The following is a 24,334-nucleotide window of genomic DNA, read 5'->3' on the forward strand; positions in this document are numbered from 1 at the left end:
AAATGGTGTATCAACTATCAGACATGAAGATATAAAATGTTCTCAAGTGATGTTAACAAAATTGAAAGTGTCAATTAAATTTGACATTAGTACTATCACATTTGTTATGTTTATTAGAGAATATAAATATTTTAAGCAGATGCGAAGGTGCAGTTGCCCTTTTTGAGTTAGGTTGATACAATTGTTGTGTAAACTGAGTTGCAGTCAGTAATCAGAACTGCATAGCTGCATGCGTCTATGAACAACATTGTTGTTGAAGCTGAACATTAAATTGCTCTCCACTCGGTCCTCCCCACTTTGAGCAAGTAATCTCTGAGCTGGCAGGGTAGTCATCATCCACTTTATGGGACAAATCACAAAGGTCTACCAAAGTGGATGGGCATTTGCAAGATTTAGTGTTTTTGTCTAATACGGCCCAATGCACCAAAGCAAAGTGAAATAATAAGAAACAGGAGAACATGTAAGAACCCACAGTCGTGCTGTAGCTGATGTCTCGTGTTTAAATGAATCTTTTAGAGATTACTGTCGTGCATTATGCATCATAGTTATAAGGCAAGCCAAACAAGAAGCTTTGAAATAAAGATCTCTCTCTCAATCTCTCTCTCCATCTCTCTATCTCTCTCTCTCTCTCGCTCTCAGCTCATCATCTCTCTCCTCTCTCTCTCTCTCTCAGCTCTCTCTCTTCTCTCTCCACACACACACACACACACCACACCACACACACACACACACACACACCACCACAACACAACACACACACACACACACACACACACACACACATAACATTATTGTGACTTGACTATTGTGATGCTGACTGCCAGTATGCTGTGTTGCTGTGTGTCTCCACTGTCTCACAGTCCAAAACAATTCATCTACTGACGGGCCTACACACAGCCCCACCTACACTTACAGTACATTCATGCATGCAGTTAATATCCATACATACACAAATGCAAACACACACTTGTGACAAAGATTATTTTTATTCTAACAGAAGATTGAAACAAATTATGTCACAAGGGAGGGAGACACTTAGGTGGATTAAAACTCTTAATGATGTCATAGTAACATGGTGTGTGTGCTTTGCTAGCAGTATGGCAGTCAGACCGCTGAGCATATAGAGGGAATTACATCTAGTGTCAAATTAATTCAATTAAACAGTAAGGGACAAATTAACCTTGAGCCAATCATAAACACAGGCCTCTTAATACTTCATGCTGCTAAAACCAGCTGTTGGTAGAGAGGTTCATGTGTTGTATTGCACACTGGAGACTTATTTCTGCTACAACAAGAACATAGAAGAAAAGATAGAAAAAAAGGAAATGTACTTTTATCCTGCCTTTTTTAAACAGGATAAGGCTAAATACGAGTCACGCAATATATTTAAATACGATCCATAATGCTGCGCACGGGAACTTGTATTAAAAAAACATGTTTTTTTCAATATGTTTCATATTTACTTATTAGTTGTAGTAGTTGAATGTTATTTGGCTATATAAAGTGTCACGTAGTGCATGGCTGTTGATGAGGAGGCTCTGGTTCAGTGGGTAGTGTGCTGGTCTTCGAATCAGGGGGGTAGCAAGTTCGAGTCCCACTGCAGTCAGCATGTCGTTGTGTCCCTGGGTAAGACACTTCACCTCAAATTGCTCCTGTGGGGATTGTCCACAGTACCGAATGTATGTAAGTCGCTTTGAATAAAAGCGTCTAACAACTGACATGTAATGTAATGTAATGATGATGCAAAGCAAAAGAAAAAAAATAGATGACAGAGCTCCATCTATTGGACATATTGGAGAAGTACACTACAGTTGGTCTTGACACAGAATAACAGAATGGTTTCATACTGTATTTCAACCATATAAATGTCATAGATCCAACCTATAGTATAATCGAGGTAATTTTATGGAAAGTGCAATCTCTTTGCAAGAGGATTTATAAACATAATTATTTTTTAGGATTGAATTATTTAGGTGGTTGAGAGTTTAACTGATGTATCGTCAATTATAATGACAAGGAAACCAGAGAAAAAGGCTTTCGCCTTCATGACAGTCTGAGCAGTAAATGGCATGTTGTGGATTGAATCAGAGAAAGAAGACAATATCCATGTTGATGGACAATATTGACCTTTTGTGTGACACATATAAAGATTGATGTAATTAGATTACCTGTTTCTTTGAAGTAATGGGACTTTCTGGAACAATTACTGATGTTCTGATCAAAAATTACTGTCTGAAATAATGCCTGTATTTTACAAACATTATTCTCAAACGTCTTCTTTGTCACTTGACACATGATGGACAGTTTTTTTGTCTATCAAAATGTAAACCAAAACCAGAGGTATTGTCTGTTTTATTCCAATCATTCATATTAGATGATCTTGTGAATGGCAAACAATTAAGAGATGGAAGGCAATCATTTGTCAGAATTATGTAGTTCATTTTCACTGATACTTACATAAAGTAATACATTTTAATGATTGAATTAAATGCATTTAAAGTAATGATATTATTTTTATTTTATTCCCAAAAGAAAGTCCCATTTTCAACCTTTTGAGATCTAAAATATATGACCATAACTGCAGATAATAAAAACAAAGCTGTAGCATAATCAATACACATTGCTACTATATGTATGAACATCCAGTCTTCACACTAGAAAACACTTTATCTTTATATCTTCATTTTATCAATTATACATGAAAAACACTTTAGAGTTTTTTACATAACAGACAATGTTCAGTTTTGATTACTAATTTATGGAGAGACTAGGTACAACGCCAAGAGAGAAATGTAGGAAATGATGGTTAAATAGTTGAAGGAATAGGAAGAGACACAGATGATACAGAAGAGGGAACAAAGACCTTTCTGCTAGAGTTAGTGCAAAGAAAAGGGCATGACAGAGCGAAGCTATCCTAGTAAATATAATGAGGTATGATATTAATAATTGCATGCCATTTAGTGCATAGTGCTCTCTTGCATGCCACTTTATTGGACGATGTGGTCTATGAAGTATGCTCCATGGTGCTAGTGTGTGAGGAGCCATGCTTGTCCTCGGCGCTGTGTGAGTATGTTCGGCCTCGTTGCAGCTCGTTGGTGTGTGCGCGGCTCCGAGAGCCATCGATACTGGAGAAGGAGGTTGTTCGTGACCCAAGTCTAGTCATGCTGGCACTGGACACTGGAGAAATAAGAGAGAGAGAGGTTTGAGCTTTGCATCAGTCTTTAATGGTTATAGGAGTTTATCCAAAACAGATTTATAATATTGATTCAACCTACATTTTATCCACTTATTAAAATAATTGCATTTATCATGTTCTGCTCCTAACACCAATTAGGGGTTTCAATAATCACATTTACAGGAAGTGGTTTTTAACAATGCAGAGATGTAAATACCTAAAGTGTTGATCTCTGTGATGTAATAGTTATGTTAAAGGTTAGGATAGTAAAGGGTTAGGTCACAGTGACTTACAGTATCCCAGGCCCTGGATAAAATATTTTATAGCTTCAATAACTTTGGCTGGCTGTAGAGAGAAAGAAAAAAGGATCACATTTAATTCCAACCAATAAGGAGTGTAGATTTTTACATTATTGCTAGCGGAAAAGCCACTAAAATGTCCCTGCCTACCTGATCCGCCTGAGGAAGTCCTCCACAGTCTGCCATCTGGAAGAGCAAAGGTTGTCAGGTTTAGGCTTCAGTCTGAAATAAAAACTGTATGTGGTGTTAATGGGTTAATGGACATGTTGTGTCAGTCCTTTGGTTACCTTGAGCAGAGTTGTCTTGGTGGGGTCGAGTTTAGAGTTGCAGTCGACCACGGCCTCCACAGCGGGAGAATTATCTCCTACAACCAGCAGAGTGGAGCACCTGTAAACAAAGACAAAGGCAGAAAAAGTAAGACATTTAATAAGAAAAAATAGAGCCTGGCACTTTATCGGATGCTATTTACAGGACACGAAAAAGGGAATTATATTATATGAGAACTATTCCGGCTATTCATTTTCCAGATCTTGACGCTATCACCTCCTTAAAGGTTAATGTTTGTACTCACTTGAGGGTCCTTGCATTGATGTTTCCTCCAGGGATGGGCCTCTCGACCTGCAGGGGGTGGCGGTGGTTGTAGGAGTGAAGGAACTCACTCACGTTGTACTCGTTCATTGTTGTCGTGATGAGGTGGCGGTATGTGGCGATGAGGTCATGGTTGTTCAAAATCTCAACCTGAAACATCAGTAAGACAGAGGTATTCTGTAAAAGACTCACTTTATAATTAATAATCAACATTTTTGAAGATGTTTACACTTTTGTTAACATGGTAATGGAAGCCAATAACTTACCTTTCCAAACAAGTGTGAGATGAGTGTGTCAGGGAGAGTGTGGGTCCATTCAGTGATCTATAAAACACATAAGAAAATAACTACATTTACATTCAGCGACATTTAGATTAGCATATTATGTATTAAATTGACATCAGGTTTAAAATGTCAGAATCAGTCAAATGCAATCCAATATCTATAAATACAGGTGGTTGTATAGATTAAAGTCATACTTATTCGAGTTTATATTTATTGTCCTAATGGGGACAACAGAACAGAACACACATAACAATACATCAATACATGTGTGTAGGGTTAGATAAGGTTAAGTGCCACAGTCCTAAGTGTAAGCAGAAAGTGCATATGTGTTAGGTCATTACATCATCTGTTAATTAATGTTTTTTGCATATACAAATTTGAATCTATTGCACTCAACCCAGTACCTCAAAGAGAGGATGGGCACTCTAATCATTACTGCCTTTCTTAAGATCTGGCAATCAAAGATGTCTGACAAGCAGGACTGCTGCTCTTGAAATAGATGTTAATCTTATTAAACAAACGATCAACCTTGAACGAAGTGGTCAACACACACTGCTCACCTTGCTTGTAACAGAATCGATTAGTCCTTCAGCGCTAGGATTAATGTTGATCAAGACTAATCCGTCCACCATATCAGGATGATTCAGCTACACACATAAACACATATGAACGGTTAGTTTTCTACAATATTATTCACATACAGTTACTGACATGTTTTTTCAGCAGTTCTCTCATTTAGTGTTGGAGTGTGAATGACTTCACGTCATTTTACTCTTGTACTAGATCACATCCTTGATATTCACCCATGGATTAATATCATGGATAAAATATTTATCTTCCCTGTCCAGAGTGTTTTATGGAAAGGAGAGCTGCTGAATGTATAGGTATTGTAAAGCAGTGTCACCCAATCTCTAGGATTTAACAAAAATATCTAATCAATAACTCTGTCATTGATCTGATATTCAAGTGTACACTAAGAGAAACTACAGCTTAGTGAAGATCTGTTTTGACAAGAGTAAAGATTTCAATTTTAAATGTTCCAAACTATTTGTCACACTTTGTCGTCTCTCTGTCTTAAGGTGAAATGGGATTAGGGGAAGAGATTTGAACTCACAGCAAATTTAGCCAGGATGTAAGCTCCTGCTCCAACTCCCACTCCAATCACCCGAGGTAACCTGCAAACAGCAGCCAAAAGTCAAGTGCTGTGTGAAAACAGTCTAACTTTTAATAAAAGGACAATTAAAAGTATCTGTTGAACTCACCCAAAGTGTTTGATGACAGCAGGAATTACTTCAGACAGCTGGTCCATTGTAGGGTAGGTATGTCTGAGGGGTCAAAGTTCACATAACCATCAGTAAAGGGTCGGACTCAATCTGTTAACCCTAATATACTCATGTAAAGTAATGTTATTTTTACAACTTAAAAAACTGACCCAGTATGCAGAGTTTTGGCTCCCTCTTGTTGTCCTGGCGCTTCAACGTGACAAATTGGGAAATGTCTGATAATTTCCCGCATATCCTCGTGTTTGAACAGGGTTTCGAAACAGGACTTGTCTGCGAGAAGAAGAAAACAAAACTGCATCAAAATCCCATTGAAGTGGAATAACAAATAAAAAGAAAATGAGAAAAGTAAATATACTATATCACTCAGATAAATATTTATCTAGACAAATTGAAAATGGTTGGTTTAATGTAAAGATATTTAAGAAGAAGGGATATTTCTATTAATAAATGCACGCTTAAAGGTTTTACATACTGAAAGATAAGCTATTCTTTGTATTAAATACATGCAATAAATAAAAATTACTTTTTAGCTTAGCTGATCTAAAACACTTCATATACTTGACTTTTTTCTCCCACTTGTATAGGTTTACAGTAGGTTTAGTGTGCGCAGGGTACAAACATTAGTGAAGTAGTTTGGACTTACAGTTCAGTCCAACATCATGAAATGTCAAGATAACAGGATGGTTTGTCTTTGGAGTTCCCATCATGATGCAGTGCACCTTCCCATAGTAACTCTCTACATGTTCCTCCTAAAAAGCAAAACAATCACACAGCAGATTCGTTTTTGTAATGTGAATTAAAACCAGATGCTTGAAGCTCCATATGTAGCCATGCAGGAAAAGATCCCTCTGATACTGAGGTAAAAGTTTTTCTCACAAGTATAACACCTGCAGCAGCGAATGGAGCAGAAAGTTTAACTTAAGCTTAATACTCACAGTGATATGCGGCTCATATACAGAGTCACACTCCATCTCCTCCAGTACCATGGCTGCTGATGCAGAGCTAAAGGAGATGCAGATGACCTGCGAAGATCTCTGATTCTCAAATTCCTCTTAAATTTGGAATCAAATGTTCTCTTTGTTTTGTTTGTCTGGGATCTTCCAGTCCAGAGCAAAAGACGATCTCAGAGCTTAATTTGTGAGACAAGCTATTTGTTTGTGCTGCTTTTTATATCCTCCGGCACTGATCTGTCCCTAAGCTTTAAAGGCTTTTAAAGGTTTTACCCGTTGCCAACCGGCCCCTTATTTTTTAAATCTGTCCTCAGGCTGCTGCAATCCAACATTGAAATCTCTCTAAAGGGATTTAACCAGACCATCTACACATGGTAAAAAACAAACTTCACTGTGAAGTTTTGAAGCATCCTTAAGACAATTTAAGCAGAATATCCAGCTACAGATTATTTATTATGATCATGACATTTGTGTCTAGACAGTTATTACTTTATCTTAAAGTAATGTGTTCATATGTCCGATTAACTGAAATGTGAAAAAACTAATTATTGTTATGTCGACTCGTGAAATAATTAAGACTGTGTTTTGTAATATGCTTGATTAGAGGTAAATGACTTCAAAATCACAGGTAAAGCTTGTTATTTTGACTGTGAAGCGTCATTTGAACACCTTCAGATAAACACTAAGTACGTCAGATGTCTAATCCCAGCGCGTCATCTGTTCCTCCTTCAGCCTCCTGCTAACTAGTACACAAACTTTATTTAATGGGTGCTCTGAAGTGTGTCATTTTGCAATCTTACAGCACAAAAGATAAAATAACCATAGAGATTTCAAAAGTCTAGCCTACAGCTGTGAACATTGAGTGTTGCCATGACGGAGGTGTGATACTGTTTGAATTTCTTCAAGCACTTTAAGATGAACATTTAGTGAGGTAAAATCATAAGTGATAAATTGTACAACTTTAACAGGAATATTTATCCGAGTGTCGCATTGACATTTATAGTTGATAATGGAATATTTGTGTATACCTGACTTTTGTGTTTTTTTACAAAATCCCCCCAAATAATAAAAGAAAACAAAAAGTCCAGAGAAAAGTGTAAAAAAGGTACACTTTGGTTGGGAAGACAAAGTTTAAAAAGAAGAAGGAATGTGTGTGCCCACACTGCACACACACACACACACACACACACACACACACACACACACACACACACACACACACACACACACACACACACACACACACACACACACACACACACACACACACACACACACACACACACAGTGTACTGAATGTTTAATCAATGTAGTGCTGGCTGAAGAGCAGAGAGTCAGCATGTAGCCTTTTAACATTCTCCTAACTATGACTAAGCTTTGCCTGCCAGCCTTTTTTACCTTGGACAACTGTCCCACATTTGAGGAATCTATTGGCATCAACATCCACCTGTGTTTTTCATGCTTATTTTTTGTTCTACAGTGTGTTTGAGGATTAGTGACTGCATATACAATGACCTAATCAAACTAGCACCGCCATCAATGTAAATACCTTGTAATGGCAATAGCAGTCTAATACAGCAACATCATTCTTATAACTCTTAATATTTGTACACATAAGTCTTTCTGTACATTGAAATTCTGGTATTTTTAATTTTTATTTATATAGCCCAATAGTATTTCATTTGGCCAAACCCTTGCTGTTCAGTTGATGACATTCCTTGATCACATTAATGACAGGACAATCCGACCAGTGTTGGGGAGGTTACAAATGTAATAGGTTACATATTACCATTAACTGTTACATGTAATGTTACTATTTTAATAACGTAATTAAAGTTCTGTTAATCAATACATTTCAATACTTTTGATTACTTTTCAAACAACTGTTTTAAACCGGGCAATAAAGCCAAACAGTTCTAAATTAAAAAAACGTAATCCATGCAATGTAAACCCCATAACAGTACTCAAACTGATGAATGTTAAACTTTTATCAAGATTTCTTCAATAAAACTTAACATTAAGTTGGAACAGAACCATGGTGAATATTAACACGACACAACATGTTTTTTACTAAGGAGGAATTTATTTACTGAGATAACTCTAACAAACTTCAAAGCCATTAATTAGCCATTTCAAGCTGCAATTCATCTTTAATGTAAGTTTAGAAATAGTGCCAGATTCTAGTCCATTGCAAACTCTAAGCACATTCTGCACCTTTGTGTCATTTCCACTAGATGGGGATATAATGTCACCTTTCTGGATGCAGCTAGTCAACTGGCAGCATTGAAGAAGCTCAGATTTTCCACACACTACTTTGTTTTTACACTGACAAATCTTGTTTTTTTAAATGTCATTGCTTAATATTAAAATGGCTTTGTACTTACAGATAGCTTGAATCTTAAATATAATTTGGCATACATAAAATATATTTAGGACAGTCACCTGTTTTGTTTTGAAATGCCATGTGGGTGTGTCTGTCCCAAAGCAGAATGGTTGGACGGTGAGATGGAAAAAGAGTTTTGAGATCTCAGCATATGGTGGAGAGATCCTTGACCCACAAGTATTGATATGTTCCTCCAACATAACCTGCTGCACAGGGTAATAGAAATGCTGTATTGAGGGTGAAGTAATGTAATGTCATGTAATGTGATGTAATTGCTTAATATTGCTTATTGTAACAGCAGGTTGCATAAGTGTCTCACATTTTTTTAATTTGAATGTTCCTTACATATAGACATGTAATGAAGCTGATCACAGGAGTTGTATTGTCATGCTGTCGCTGATCGTCATGGTAACCTTTTTAGGCTGCAGGTGAAAGTTCTACCTTCCAACTCTCAGCTTTCAAAACTCTCTAATTATACACACAGCAGCTGCTGCCGCTTGCCACACACTTGACTGTGTGTGCATGTGTGTATGTTTGTTGTTGTTTGAGTGTGTGTGTTTGTGAGTGTGTTAGTATGTTTGTGATTTTCTCTGAATCTGTGTGTACGTGCATGTGTGCGTTCTCACGTAACCATGTTTTCCTAGGATGTGTGCGTGTTTATGTGCAAAATCATACAGGCCCCAAGCACACTTCCTTATATAGTAGGAACGATTAAGGGTACAGTTTGTCCTGGTATTAACATAGGTGGTTTGCTGAGGAGTTTAGGCCTAAACGTTTGATCAATTAAACACATTTTAAGTCAATATATTTTAGTAAAGTAAAGATCTATTGATTCCCCCAAGAGATTCTCAACACTTGATTTGATTTAATTTACTTTAGGGGCGTGAAAAGGTCAAATTCATCCAGTTATATAAGTGAAAAAGCAATGTAAAGTTTCTTTCCTTTCTTTATAATAAGCTCTTGGGGTTCATTGCTATACAGTTTACTGGTCTTAGTCCTTAGGTTGGGAACCACTGCTTTAAATAACACATACCATATTGTATTGCTTTTTATTATTATTTGTATGCCTTGCATCATATTCTTTAGATAAAACCATTTGGCAACACATGAAAGACCCCTCCACTTCAACGGCAACCTACTGCAGTCACTGTAAACCAATACACTGATCGTTGTTTCCTCAAGTAATCTAGTTGAACTCTAAAATATTAGCATGGCTCAAACAGGAAGACCCGTAAATATCGTTTGATCCAACACAGCATACTGTTGCTTCTCCACCATCCACAGCTGGCCAATGAGGGGCTTCGTTTTTCCAGCATAGTAATGCTACTGCTGCAACGTGACATGGCCTAAATATAAGTATAAACCTGAAAGCAGTTATTGTGCTGCTGTGTGCTGTTTAGATATCATACAAATGTACTATGGCAGCTAAGAGTTTAAAAAAGAACTATGCCATACTTCCTTTTGATATCCGGTTTCCTCTTAGTTGCCCTGGGGATTACATAGAATTTCACACTGGTGCAGGAGTAGTGTGCCTGAGGGACAGTATTACCAACTAGTCCACATGAGTGGATGCACTGTGTAATCGTATACATCATCAACAACATGTTGAATCAGCGCAAATGTGCACCAGATGTAGTAGGGGTTGTAAATACTTAGTGATTGAATGCAATATAACTGAAGTACTGCAATTAGATACACATTTATAGTACTTATACTTAATAGTAACTTGTGAGGGAAATTCATTTTAGTGTTTGTGTTTGTATCTGATTACGATAAGGAATAAGTGTTATTCCAAATAAAGTATTTTAAAACCTTGTTGAATGAGATGTATAATTGATGGTCCCAAAGCTAAACATGGCAGTGTTTCTGAGCTCATTACATTTTTATTTTGTACAGATACTTACAGTGACATTACAAACATACGATGAGCTTATAGAATATGATGCATTATTTTTTTATTAAACTACCCAACTTTACATAAGGTAGTTAAATAAGCTCTACCTTGAATATCTCCAGCAGTAAAATACAACATACCCAATAATGCAGCCGTAATATAAATTCCAAACCATCATAATAGTAAAACAATATTTTTTGCATGATGAAGTATACTGAGATTTGCTGATAATATTTCACTCGGACTTAAGTATTTTTTGGAGCGCAAGACTTATACTAGTGGAGTATTTTCGCAGTGTGGTATAAGTACATTCACTTAAGTAAAGGATCTAAATACTTATTTCACCACTGTAGTAACCCATAGACAAACCGGTCAGCTACACTATGGTTATATCAGAGGCAGACACTTTATTTTTACATGAGGCTATGTTTGTACTCATCAGACACAAATACAACAAAGGGTGAGACAAGATGTAGCTAAGACAGATTAGAGTGCTTCTTCTAGGTTTAAATAGCACCAAGCATTACCTAAGGCCAAGACGATCTTTCCAGGTAAAACAACAGGTAAACATTACTCAAAAAGAATGAGGAATAAATAAATAAGATGTGCACAACAACCAGTGATGTTAAATCAATTGAAATATGCATTGTTGATTTTTGGCAAGAGCAATTGGTTATGCTTTTATCAAAACTGTAATATTTCTCTCTCACACACAGACACACACAGATATGAAATGAAGACTATGTTTGGCTTATGAACCTTGGTCATAATTAAGCCGTGCTATCACAGACGCCTTGAATGAATAGTTGATACACTTAAAGGTTTGATATCTGAAATCAAGGTAATAAATTGCCCTATTCATAGTTGCTGCTTAAGTCTAAAGGGGACAGGAGAACCTGAGATTAATGACTCATTACCATGATGGTCATACAGTGTTTGGCTTATTGAAACAAAGCTTTGAAATTTCCTTGACATTTTGCTGAAGCTGTGGTGAAAGCATTCTGAAGTCTTTGCAGGTCAGCCTGTTGCTTTCATGACGCAACAGCAGGCGCCCAAAGTGTACTTTAGGCTCCATCAAAAGCACAAGACTGCTGAGGGTTTGACCTACAGGGTGTCAGCTCACATTACCAGAAACCATTGCAGCAACCCTGTTTGGGCCAGTGCAATGCTGTCTGTAGTATCAAAACAGATGGGTCCACTGGAACTGTTCCTCAGAGGAAGAGGATTTACAACAAGTAGGCGATTATCATATATTTTAATCAAAAGTTCAAATCAAATTATTTAGTTGCAAAACATTTTGACCAATTTGGATGCGTTTTAGGATCTGAGGCACTGATACGCAGAGTGAAGCAGGTAAGACCCAAACGCAGATAGCACTTGATAATACCTTTATTTCAAGGACTTAATTATACTTGGACAGACAAAACACTCTACGGTGAACTAGGTCACAAACAAAAGAAGCACCAACACTGAACACAGGAGGAGACAAGACTAAATACAGGGAGGGGTAATCACAAGACGAGAAACAGCCGGGCAGGGGAGGAGAAACACAAGGGCCACAGGTGAACACAATCAGACAACTAGACACACCAGGGAAACTAACGACAGGGAGGAAAAACACAGGAAGAAGGACCAGACAATAACCCAGGAGGAAAACATGACAGAGAGAACAGCAAAAACACCCAAACCTAGACATAGAAATGTGACATGACATGAGAATCGTAACAGAACCCCCTCCTCAAGGGACGGATTCTAGACGTCCCTAAACACCAAAACAAAAATCCAACAACGTCCAGCAGGGTGGGTGGAGGGGGTCCGGAGGACGGGCCTTGGCTGACAGCCCAGGGCAAGGCAGAGTTCGAAGAGGGGGTCTCGGGCGGACGGCCCGGGGGCAAGGCAGAGTTCGAGGAGGGGGTCTCGGGCGGACAGCCCGGGGGCAAGGCAGAGTTCGAGGAGGGGGTCTCGGGCGGACAGCCCGGGGGCAAGGCAGAGTTCAAAAAGGGGGTCTCGGGCGGACGGCCCGGGGGCAAGGCAGAGTTTGAGGAGGGGGTCTCGGGCGGACGGCCCGGGGGCAAGACAGAGTTCGAGGCGGGGCGAAGACCACAGCGGGCGAACTCAGGGGACCGGGCTCGAGGGCGAAGACCGGACAGCTCCGGAGGCCGGGCAGGAGCCGGTGTCGACCGGACAGGATCCGGAGCCGGTGGGACAGGTGTCGGCAAGATTCCCCACGGAAGAGGACACAGGGCCGGCAGGACCCCCGGCAGGAGAGCAGTCGGCGGAACCTCCAACGGCACAGGACATAGGGTTGGCAGGACCCCCAGCGGAAGAGTAGTCGGCGGGACCTCCAACGGCCCAGGACATAGGGTTGGCAGGACCCCCGGCAGGAGAGCAGTCTGCGGGACCTCCAACGGCACAGGACATGGGGTTGGCAGGACCCCCGGCAGAAGAGTAGTCTGCGGGACCTCCAACGGCACAGGACATAGGGTTGGCAGGACCCCCAGCGGAACCTCCAACGGCACAGGACATGGGGTTGGCAGGACCCCCCGGCAGAAGAGTAGTCTGCGGGACCTCCAACGGCACAGGACATAGGGTTGGCAGGACCCCCAGCGGAACCTCCAACGGCACTTGAGTAGGGACTTGAGTGGGAACTCGAGAGAGGGCTTGAAAGGTGACTTGAGAGGTGACCCGAGAGGGAAATCGAGAGGTGACTTGAGAGGGAACTCGAGAGGAGACTCGAGAGGGGACTCGAGAGGGGACTCGTGAGGAGACTGGAGAGGGGTCTTGAGAAGGGTCTTGAGAAGGGTCTTGAGAGGTGACTCGTGTCGGTCGGTACGCCGACAGGACACGGGGAGCTGGCGTCGGCTGGAGAGCCAACAGGAGACGAGGTGCTGGAGTCGGCCGGTACGCCGACAGGACTCGGGGAGCTGGCGTTGGCTGGAGAGCCAACAGGAGACGAGGTGCTGGAATCGGCCGGTACGCCGACAGGACTCGGGAGCTGGCGTCGACCGGTAAGCCAGTCCTGGAGCCGAAACTGGAGTCGGGACCATGGCTACTGGGGCCGGTACTGAAGCATGGAGCCATGGCTGCTGGGGCTCGGGCTGCTAGCCTGGCCTTGCGACTCCTTCTCTTAGCAGCCGCCTGAATACTCCGTGGACCTCCATAAGCCAGACGAGTTCCAGAATACGACTCCTGGCCAGGAGCAGGAACTGGGGCAGAAGCGTGGGTTGACTTCAGACGGAACCCACCGAGGCGTATGGTACCAGGTTGGGAATTGGGAGCCAGGGAGCTAGCATGCCTGGGGCTAGCAGGCCGGGAATCACACACCGGGAGGATCTTTGAAATCCAGCCAAGTAAGAACTTCACCAAACTTGGTTTCTCTCTAGCCATCTGGCGCGCCTCCGACAACACAGCCTCTCGCTGCTGAACTCCGGGTGCTCTCTTCCATCGATCCGAGCAGTTAGCCAAAAAAAAGGAAAAATTCAATAATTCCAGCTCGAACGGATCTGCTGGGCCCATTTCTTGGTTGGTGCTTTCTGATACGCAGAGTGAAGCAGGTAAGACCCAAACGCAGATAGCACTTGATAATACCTTTATTTCAAGGACTTAATTATACTTGGACAGACAAAACACTCTACGGTGAACTAGGTCACAAACAAAAGAAGCACCAACACTGAACACAGGAGGAGACAAGACTAAATACAGGGAGGGGTAATCACAAGACGAGAAACAGCCGGGCAGGGGAGGAGAAACACAAGGGCCACAGGTGAACACAATCAGATAACTAGACACACCAGGGAAACTAACGACGGGAGGAAAAACACAGGGAAAAGGACCAGACAATAACCCAGGAGGAAAACATGACAGAGAGAACAGCAAAAACACCCAAACCTAGACATAGAAATGTGACATGACATGATAATCGTGACAGGCACAGATGGTGCAGAACAAAAGTCTTGGCCCACAGTTCAAAACACATGAAGAATCAACAGCCGTTTTAACAGTGATTCTCCACATACTGTAGTCGAAGAAATTATTTGTCCTAACTTGGATCTGTCAATCAGGTAATGTTAGAAGTCTATCTAAATGAGTGGTGGTCTAAAGCCACATGACACATCGTCTCACTTTGAAGGTTTTGTTCACCCTGACCCCTCTGGACCCCTCCCCCATGTTCCTGTTTTTCTTGACTTTGTTTACAGACATACTGATGTCACCTGGGCTTTATATGGTTTAAAACAAATGTACAGTGTGTGAAGGAGCAGTGCTCACCTCTACTCTATGTTTAGATGTTGTTGGCAGTCAAAGGCAAAGCAGTGTCCTATGTGTTTCCATCTTGTTTCTCTCCTCTAGCCCTTTTTATCTGTATGACTCCCACATTAGGTTGAACCTGCTGATCACCACCTGTGGCTTTATTTACACTGGTTATCCAAAACAAATAAAGGTAACAGGACACTATAAGGAAAATAGGAAATGTTATAAGAGCACAGAAAATTACCAAAGCTTTAAGCAACACACATGATCCTGACCATTCAAATGTGATAAACTGGAAAGTTTTCAAATAGTGCATCAGCTAATTTGAGCTACTAAGAGTTGTTTTTTAAAACTCCATGTGCGGTTTAACAGTCATGTCTCAACTCAAGTGATTGATAGTGAGGTGAGGCCCCGGCTTGTTCTGCTTTAAGAAGTCTGAGCGTATGACTGCCTTGTGACTGCCTGCATTCACATATCTATACTGCAAGCCTGTAAACAAATCTGATTAAATGTATCCTTAAAAATATTTGAAAAAACCCAAAGCTTCCTGGAACCCTGCCTTAATGGACTTCGGTATGAAAAATCAGGAACTGAATGAAAAACTGTTCCCCTTTTTCATTCAGTTTTTTGGACCAACACTTTGTGTGGTGCATTGTGGCAACAACACAGTTGCTTGACACATGAACACAAACAAACTTGAGACTATTGTCATTTAAGGGGAAAGTTAATTCCATGAACTTGTCCAATCTGTCTGGTAGCTCTAAAGACTGTCTATTTTTAGTTGGTAGAGGGAGGGAAAAGGGGGGAGAGAGGGAGGAAAGGAAAACAAGAAAAGGTACAGACAGACATAGCAAAAAACAACTTGTTCTTATCTTGTAAGATAAACATGATCTGATCTGTATTTATTTTGTCACTGTGCATTATACTGTATGTGAGAGCAAATACTGGTCAGCCTATAGGAAGGGTGAGGAGAGGAGAGGAGAAGAGAAGAGGGGGGGGACAGCACCCCTTCTTTACCCTGGTAGAGGGGAGGGAAAATGAGTGGAGTGGAGGAAGAGGAGGAGGAAGAGGAGGAGGAGGGGGAGTGAGCCTCTTCTCCGCTCCCTCTAAGAGCATTAACTGTAGAGTGTTCTGCTAGTGACAGGGCTGTCAGGGTCATATGGCTGCTCAGCCTGATTAGACCAGCTCACAGCAGATCCTCCACACAGCCCACTGCTACAGCAAGGTATAGAGCACAGCACAGACGGCGCAGCAGCAGCAGCTATATGAGGCCAGGGTTTGCTGAGAGAGGAGGATAGTTTGCTGTTATACAGGAGAAGAGCAACAGGTTTTTGCACACAGACTTCATTTTATGGTGGCAGAATACCAGACATTTCAAGTTCTAGAGGTGGAAAAAGACTCAAAGCAGGTGGACTCCACTGTGGCAAAGAGGCCCAAGAACTGCGTTTTAGCCTGTGGTTGGAAATTACATTGAAAAGCAGGTAAGGACAAGATTTTGCATTTGTTTTAGTTGTTGTCATGTTGATAAAAGGTATTTGGGAAATGTTCCTGATGCTGTCACACAGCCAAACAGATGTTTGGTGCAACAGGTTTGTCAACGTTTGCAATGGCAATAACTTGATGTGACACATTTAGATACTGTAGCTATAAAGAAATTCCATTGAAATGTATTTCTACAGTAAAGTTTCAAAAGAAAGCTATCAAGCTAATCACAGTTCTTCACTGGAACAGGGAAGACATGGCTATACTGCAGACTGTTGCTATCATTAAACTGTGGTGTGTCATATAATCAGCTGCTGGTATAGATACAGCTATAAATACAGCTACAGATATTCAGTGTCTGGGCAGTCCACTGGTTGCATGTCAGCGCTCTCACTGTTGTAGTGCTGCTGCTTGCTTCTGCAGGACTAACTCTGGTTGGTGGATTTTACTGTTTAGAGGCCAAGCTGTCCACTGAGGTAAGAAGGAAGGCTGTGTACTGTTGCAGAAACAACTCAAATGTAGGCATTGATAACATTTCTTTTACAGAATGACTTGTGAATGGACCTTCAGCAGCAAAAATGGTGTCTTTATTTGTAAAGAGGCAGAGGTGAATACACTCTAACAGGATTTATCCTATTTTGAGGCTACTACCTGCCTGTCTTGTTGTTGTCTTTACCACTAACCTTACTCTGTGTCAGTCAGCCTCACATTGCACGTACTGTAGAGAAGCGTGGCAACCTAACGTGGCTCTAAAATGATATTGAGATCCATTTTTAACTTCTTTGGGCCCTGACCTAGCCTGCACAGGCAGGTCAGTCGGCAAGCTAGACAGCCATCACGGGACACACCTGCTTTTAGAAACCAAACTGCGCTCTAAGATAAGAGGGAAGATCGGCTGTACAGTTTTAATGGGAATGACTGCTACCGTCATTTAAATGATGCTCCTTTATGCTTTCATATAATGTTTTGATCTTGGGTCACTGCTAAAAAAGACACATGGCAACTCCGTTAAATTCAAAACAAACTTTTTAAAAAATAAAACAAATGTCCTGTCTTCATATCGACTGCATGGAAAAAATGGTCCTCTGCTCTAACCTGATTAGTGGTAACAGAGGATAATCCTAATTATAGATGGTCAACAACCGGGAATAGACTGCACTCTTCTGGTAGAGTCAGTGAGTAAGTCGGCATGTGATTATTAAGCGTGTGTGTGTACGTGGGTATTGTCAAAGCTAGGATGAAGAGGTGATGACGGATTACCCAGAGTACCTCTGGACTTTCCCTTGTTGTTTGTCTGAATGTTGGAGTGAGAGATAATCAGCACTTGTTTTCCACACAATTACTTCCAAACAAGGCAGAATCAAGACCTTAGTAGCAAATATCAGTCTTGAATTTGCATAGTGGCCCTGGTATTGGCAGCATTTTACTTCATATTTTTTATTTTAAATCATTACAAAGACAAACCAATTTCACAAGTAAGATTATAGATAGGCACACTTTATGCAGAATGTTTATATTTTTAGTATATTACAAACACTTAGGTGTGTTAGTTAATTGGCAAGAGATTTAGAATATGTTTGAATACACATATTCATGTGTGTGTTTGATTGTGTATCTATGTACATCAGTTGCCTTTCTTTGGCCCATCACATTACAGAAGAGGGCTATCATAAGTATATTTTTGCCTTACAGAATCAGCTGATTTTACAGATACTGTGATTGGAACACTGGAACAAAAATGTATAATTTCTTCTTATTTTCATTACTGTTTTCTGGAGTTGCTTATTTAACGAGTAATATTTCAATTGTATGTTTTGTAGAATCGCTGGTTTGATGGAGTTTGTGCGGGGGAGTGGTGACTACTGCCACGCTCAACACCATTAAGGGCTACTTGGGATGAAGCTACAGCATGCAGTCCTGCGGCCCTGAAACCTGAAAGACCATTGCTCTCTGAAGCAGCCAGCTAATGGGGTAATACGTGGAGCCTCAACACTGGAAGCTTACCGGAGAGAAAAAGAGAGCTACTGAAAGACACAGAGAGAAGGACTGAAGTGACAATCTGAGAAATTAAAACAACGAAAGTTGACACGCCGTGCTTCCTGAACTATAGGACACTGTCAACTGATGGACTAAAACTGTACAACAGGACATCGGAATTGGGAAAATACCTTAAAGGCTATAAACAATCTCCCAACAGGAAGTTCAACCAGAGACAGGAGGTCACCTGGTGACCTGCTATAAGTTGAACTCACAGCAGCTACCTGCTGCAGCTCCAGCTGAAGGTAAGGGCCGTCTGCTCATCAGAGCTGGAGTAAATCTAGTTATGCACCAGCACTTCCTAACTCCTGCTCCCCATTGACTTGTTATGGCTTGGTTATAGGATTCTATTGCAGCTTTTTAGTTGTGTCAATATAAGCTTAAATCAGCCTTTGGCTTGCCTTTGCAGTAGGGGTGTAATATTTATTTACAGAGATGTTTTAATTTCGAAGTCCTTAAATCGAAAAACATCCTTCATTTTTTGTGCTGGTGTAATGTTTTTTAAAGAAGTTGTAGAACAGTCTGAACACAGGAGACATTTCCTATTTGAAAATAATGCAATAAACAAAGCACATGCCATATTTATAGTGAATAATTCCTGTACTATACATGCTATACAGATTTATGAGTACACAGTATTTCCTAAAGTCATAAATCACTCTTTCATTTTATGGTGGGAATTTGTTCAGGTTAAAACTCAGGCTGTGTTCTAAATCCAATACTAAGTTACTGCATACAAACATACTGCATACTAACTTACTGCATACTACATACTTCATGTGTCACCTGTCTATTCAATTAAAAAGTGTGTCATTACTAGCAGACTGTTCACACTGAAGGTAACATCAAATGATACAGTGTGGTCTCTGCATCACATGACTCTATCAATCAAGATATTAACAGTCCCGTGCCTGTTTATATACATTATTTGTTTGTATCCACATGACTTCTTCAAGTGCATTTTATGTTTTTTATATTATTTTAATTTGTCGCACCATAACACATGTGACCAAAGCCAGAGGGAGATTTTATTCAAGTGCAGTCGGTACCCACCCACACAGTTTTTAGATTAGGTCTAATCAAGCGTAATTCGTTCTTCTTTGAAAAATGTTGTCTCTTATGGAGAAGTGCTTGATTTAAGTGTATTTTGGAAGAAAGGACTTTTATTGTGTGACCTTGTGATAGGTCTTGAGATGTCTCAAGACAGTAACAGTTTCAGTAATGCTGTCTGGAGGAGTAAAGCTGGGTCTTTTTTCACAGCGGACGTTTTGGCTTGTCATGGTAGGAAAAGGGACAGGTGTTATTAATAGCACTAGCAATAGCTCTGTTCTATTTCAAGTGTTAGCCACGACAAGCGTGACAATGATCCCCACATTCAGAATAATAACTAAAGCAGCCTAATACAAATCAGCAATCTTATATTTTCCTCATTTAAACCTGTGCTTTCCTCACTGTGACCTGTCAAAATGTCTGCCATGAAAAAGGCCTTTGAGGTAACTTGAGAAATATAGTTGAAGCTCTTCAAAACGTTATGAGCATGGTGTCATTTTGTTGACATCGTGTGCCATCGTAAGATAAATTCAGTACATTTTTCCCTGACAGAGGACGTTCTAGGACATTAAAGGTCACGGCTGCCAACATGAACCGCCCTGCTCCAGTGGAACTGTGCCACAAGAACATGAGATTCCTCATCACACACAACCCTACTGACAGCACGCTCACCTCCTTTATAGAGGTGAGAAACATATATATGTGTGTGTGTTAACAGAAGACCATAAGTACACTGAAGAGATTACCAAAGATGACACATGGTACACATGCACATCAGGGTTTCCGTTAGCCGGTAATTACCGGTTTTTAGCTGGTAACATTTATTAAAAACCGGTAAATTCAAAACCTGCCGGTCAAAATGTCTGGTAATAATTAGGGAGGCTCCGATAGATCGGCCGCCGGTCATTATCGGCCGATATTCACTCTTAATAGTTTGATCGGTGCTCTCTATAAAGGACGATCAGGAGAGCTGGATCTGATCGATATGGACATAAACGCGAGTGAAGTATAACCGGACACGAGAGAGAGATCAGATCAGCTGCTGAGTCTGACAGAGACACGCAGCTCTGCATGATCACCTGAAGCCCCGCCTCTGTTTAGCGAGCTGCATGAGAAACTGACGGGCTGTCAGGAGAGAGGGAGGGAGAGGGAAAAGAGAGCATCCGTTTCTCCCGTGTTATTATTCAAAGTTGATGTAAACTTTTGAATAATGTACTTCATCTACTACAAGTAGTTTGTTTGAATGTAATAATTATGTTGTTTGTTGTTTGTGGAATCATTTATTGGAAAATGAATCTGAATTTTTCGATCTGTTACGATTATAAACTGAAGCAATATAAAAACGAGCCCCATTAACTGAGTTTTAAACATCAGCATATCTGCTCATAGTCCGGTAATTACCTGCTAACGGAAACTCTGCTACACAACTCTTATTATTATTAGTGAAATATGACCGGTAAGTTTCAAATTTGTCCGATAAAATTAATTCTGGCCGGACATTTGACCGGCGAGAAAAAATCCTAGCGGAAACCCTGAATTGCACATATACCTATACCTCATGGTAAACTGTATGTCTTTTCCCCTCTTGTTGATGACATGTAAACCGAGAGACATTTTAAGTTAATTCAAAAATGGTCCCTTCCAGGACCTGAAGCACTTTGGTGCCACCACAGTTGTTCGAGTCTGTGATATCACCTATGATAAAACACCGTTGGAGAAAGACGGCATTACTGTGGTGGTGAGCACTCAGCAAATACACACATACACACAAACACAGAGGATACAGAGTGCCAGGAGTACTTTAAAAACTCTGCTCTGCTTTCAGGATTGGGCGTTTGATGATGGAGCCCCCACCCCCTACGAAGCTGGTTGATGATTGGTTGAATTTGCTGAAGAATAATTTCTGGAGGAACCAGGATGCTGCGTGGCTGTCCATTGTGTGGCTGGACTGGGGAGGTGAGAGACACAGGGAGCAACAACAAGAAAACACAGTTTGTGTCTGAACACAATCCAAGTGATTAAACATATTTGATCTTATTGTCTATTATTAGGGCTTTTTATACTGTATATATTTATGAAACATTTAAATATAAACCTATATTATTTTATATTTATTATTTTCACATACTTGCCTACATAATAGTCATTTATATGTGCTGTCTTCATCTGACTAGGGCTCCTGTGATGGTTGCTTTGGCTTTGATAGAGAGCGGGATGAAGTATGAAGATGCTATTCAACTCATTAGACAGTGAGTACATTTGATTATTACATCCTCATAAAGCAATATTAAATATTAATATTAAATGCAAACAGTGTGTTATTCCAATTATATACACAGCAAAGAAAGATGGTTTAATATGATAAACAATGAATTGTGTTATCAATCAATGAATGTAGTATTTAATGAAACCGTTTTTGAGTAGAAATTGAACATTTCTTTCTTGGTGCCGTCTGGTGGTGTGATATCAAATTAATAAGAGAACAGACAGAAGGCATCGCACACTAAAAAGGCGTGTTCTTGCATCATACATAGTGTTTTTATGTGTGTTTCAGGAAGCGTCGGGGAGCCATCAACAGTAAACAGCTAAACCTACCTGGAGAAATATCGATCCAAGCAAAGACTCTTCGCTTCAAAGACTCTACTGCACACAAGAACAAGTGTTGCACAATGTGAACACACACACACACACCCTCAGACATCTTGTACCCCTCAACAAATGCTCTCAGGAAAGAACCATACAAGCCTTGTCATCTTGTCATATAACCTGATGTGTACCCTGGGAATTTTTGACAGCGGGTTTGTTACAATGCATCGTTATTCCCTTGTTTGTTAGAATTCTTGGTCCCTTTTAAATTATTCTATTGGCATGTTTGCTTCATTTTTATAGATAACAGTGAAAGAAATGGCCAAGATGGACAAGACAATCCCATAAAAAGGTTTGTGGCATATTGTTAAGGCATATTTGTGCAACTAAATAGCTCTGGGAAAGACAGAAACTTTGGTCAGGGATCAGGTCTTGAGGTTTCACATTAAAATGTTCAATAAAACAAATCCATAGAGTACACAAGTGGGCAAACCCATACAAATGGGTGTTGCTGATTTCAATTGATACAAGGCCTTAAACATGTCAAATAATACTGCATACTTTGTTAAGTAACTTTATTTTTTCAATGATGTACACATGTTCAATATGTTTAAAACTCACCATTATCAGGGTAATACAAGCAGTATTTATATAAGATTGTTGTTATACCAAAACCTTTAAACCATAATTTGGTAGGCTCAGGGTTTTTACTATCAATTTAAGTCAATACTATAAGTAACCCTCTCTTTGACATTATTCATTCTTTAGTGTCTCTTCTTTAGTTTTAGTTTAACTGGAGATATAAGGGCTAATTTTCATCTGAGTATTTTCTGACATTTGTCTAAAAATAAGATATTATTTATTGTCTCTGATCATTGTGAATATCAGCTTTTGGTAAATATAAAGCCTTCATTTGGTTTTTTTGTCACAGTTGCCGGTTTAAATTACTCCATTGTGCTCAAGTTATGTGTTTTACATATCAGTGTGTGCATTATATTATGCTCTGTTTGCTGACATTCACAGAAGGAAACAGCTGATTTGAAGCCAAGTAATAATACATTACACACAGACTTAAAGGACTGACATATGTAATCTAGTTGTGATAATGTAAAAAAATGTGATCCTATTTTTATCCCTTTTATTCCCCATGGACATAATGGTTAAACTACTCCTTCATTGACTACAACAATTTGCGCACAACAAAAATTAAATAATTTTCAAATATGTGTATATTATATATTCTATATGTCAGAGAGGGAATTTACATTTGTATCAGCAGTGGAGGACACAATCTCATCCATGGATGATGTGTAAATGGAGGTACTGGACTAATCCTAATGTAAATATAGCTGCACATCATTTATGTCTAGATCACACTATACTAGGTCAAAGATTATCTTGTGGGGGGGAGTTTACTTACTTATGTGTTTTGTTCCTGAAGATGCTTGCAGCCAACTGCTCCTTTTTTGCTGATGATAGAGCATGCCCTTTTTTGTTTTAGTAGGTTGCTAGTCTCCCATCATCTATGGTCTTGAATGACAATACGTACAAAATAAAATGAGAGCAGAGGGTGTAACATTGATGTTAAAAAGGAGATAGGAATAGGATCAAACCACGTTTTCCTGAAAGCTTAGCAAATTGGCTACAGATTCCTTGTTCATATAATGTTTGTATGTTTTTTGACTGTGTATGTGTGTGTGTATATTTGTCTGTGTTTGTGTATGACTGCGTTGTGTGTGTATGTTTGTGTTGTGTGTTTTTCGCAAACTTTAGCCATTGTAAATCCTTGGGACTGGCATAAACCCAAACACTTTTTAATGTAAAACAAATGTTGTAAACGTCTGTTTGTCCTGTAAATTCTCGCACTGTTAAATAAAGTTTTTGTCACTGTCCCTTTATTATAATAGTTGTTCACGATTTCTTCTGTCTATTTGCTGCATTTTTAAAGATATTTTATGGCCTGTATTTGTTCGTAAACACCTTATGTTACATAAGAAAAATAATAATTACTCTATAGCAGACACACTGTGTTATTAACACAACTTGAAGTAAGCATACACAAGTCTATGTCAACA

The 24,334-nt window shown here is 39.9% G+C and overlaps 2 protein-coding genes across 2 annotated transcripts; one reads left to right on the forward strand and one right to left on the reverse strand.

The window, feature by feature from the left end:
- Positions 1–2,929: 2,929 nt before the first annotated feature.
- On the reverse strand, positions 2,930–6,615 carry LOC117553686 (protein NDRG1-like). Its single transcript, XM_034227727.1, has 12 exons — positions 6,565–6,615; positions 6,273–6,378; positions 5,779–5,899; positions 5,609–5,671; positions 5,461–5,521; positions 4,907–4,993; positions 4,329–4,385; positions 4,046–4,212; positions 3,762–3,861; positions 3,625–3,660; positions 3,469–3,520; positions 2,930–3,177 (listed from the first exon to the last, which is right to left on the reverse strand). The coding sequence occupies exons 1-12, from the start codon at positions 6,613–6,615 to the stop codon at positions 3,005–3,007; spliced, it is 1,074 nt and encodes a 357-aa protein (XP_034083618.1). The 3' UTR covers positions 2,930–3,004.
- A 9,636-nt stretch (positions 6,616–16,251) lies between these two features.
- Positions 16,252–24,163, forward strand: LOC117553689 (protein tyrosine phosphatase type IVA 3-like). The gene is given in 11 exon segments (XM_034227729.1): positions 16,252–16,585; positions 18,407–18,868; positions 20,226–20,358; positions 21,319–21,411; positions 21,499–21,522; positions 21,524–21,575; positions 21,578–21,629; positions 21,848–21,922; positions 22,228–22,261; positions 22,263–22,295; positions 22,298–24,163. Coding segments are annotated over 9 exon segments (510 nt in total). The 5' UTR covers positions 16,252–16,585; positions 18,407–18,868; positions 20,226–20,262; the 3' UTR covers positions 22,349–24,163.
- Positions 24,164–24,334: the final 171 nt, after the last annotated feature.

The sequence above is a fragment of the Gymnodraco acuticeps genome, unplaced genomic scaffold, assembly GCF_902827175.1.
Source record: "Gymnodraco acuticeps unplaced genomic scaffold, fGymAcu1.1, whole genome shotgun sequence".
Classification (NCBI taxonomy): domain Eukaryota; kingdom Metazoa; phylum Chordata; class Actinopteri; order Perciformes; family Bathydraconidae; genus Gymnodraco; species Gymnodraco acuticeps.

What these genes read in the sequence shown, in the direction of transcription:
- LOC117553686 (XM_034227727.1), bottom strand. Translation starts at nt 6,615, where the DNA reads ATGGTACTGGAGGAGATGGAGTGTGACTCTGTATATGAGCCGCATATC. An exon ending in TCATGATGTTGGACTGAACT is followed by an intron (nt 5,900 to 6,272) that starts GTAAGTCCAAAC and finishes TTCTTCTCGCAG; the next exon opens with ACAAGTCCTGTTTCGAAACC. An exon ending in TCGATTCTGTTACAAGCAAG is followed by an intron (nt 4,386 to 4,906) that starts GTGAGCAGTGTG and finishes TGTGTTTTATAG; the next exon opens with ATCACTGAATGGACCCACAC.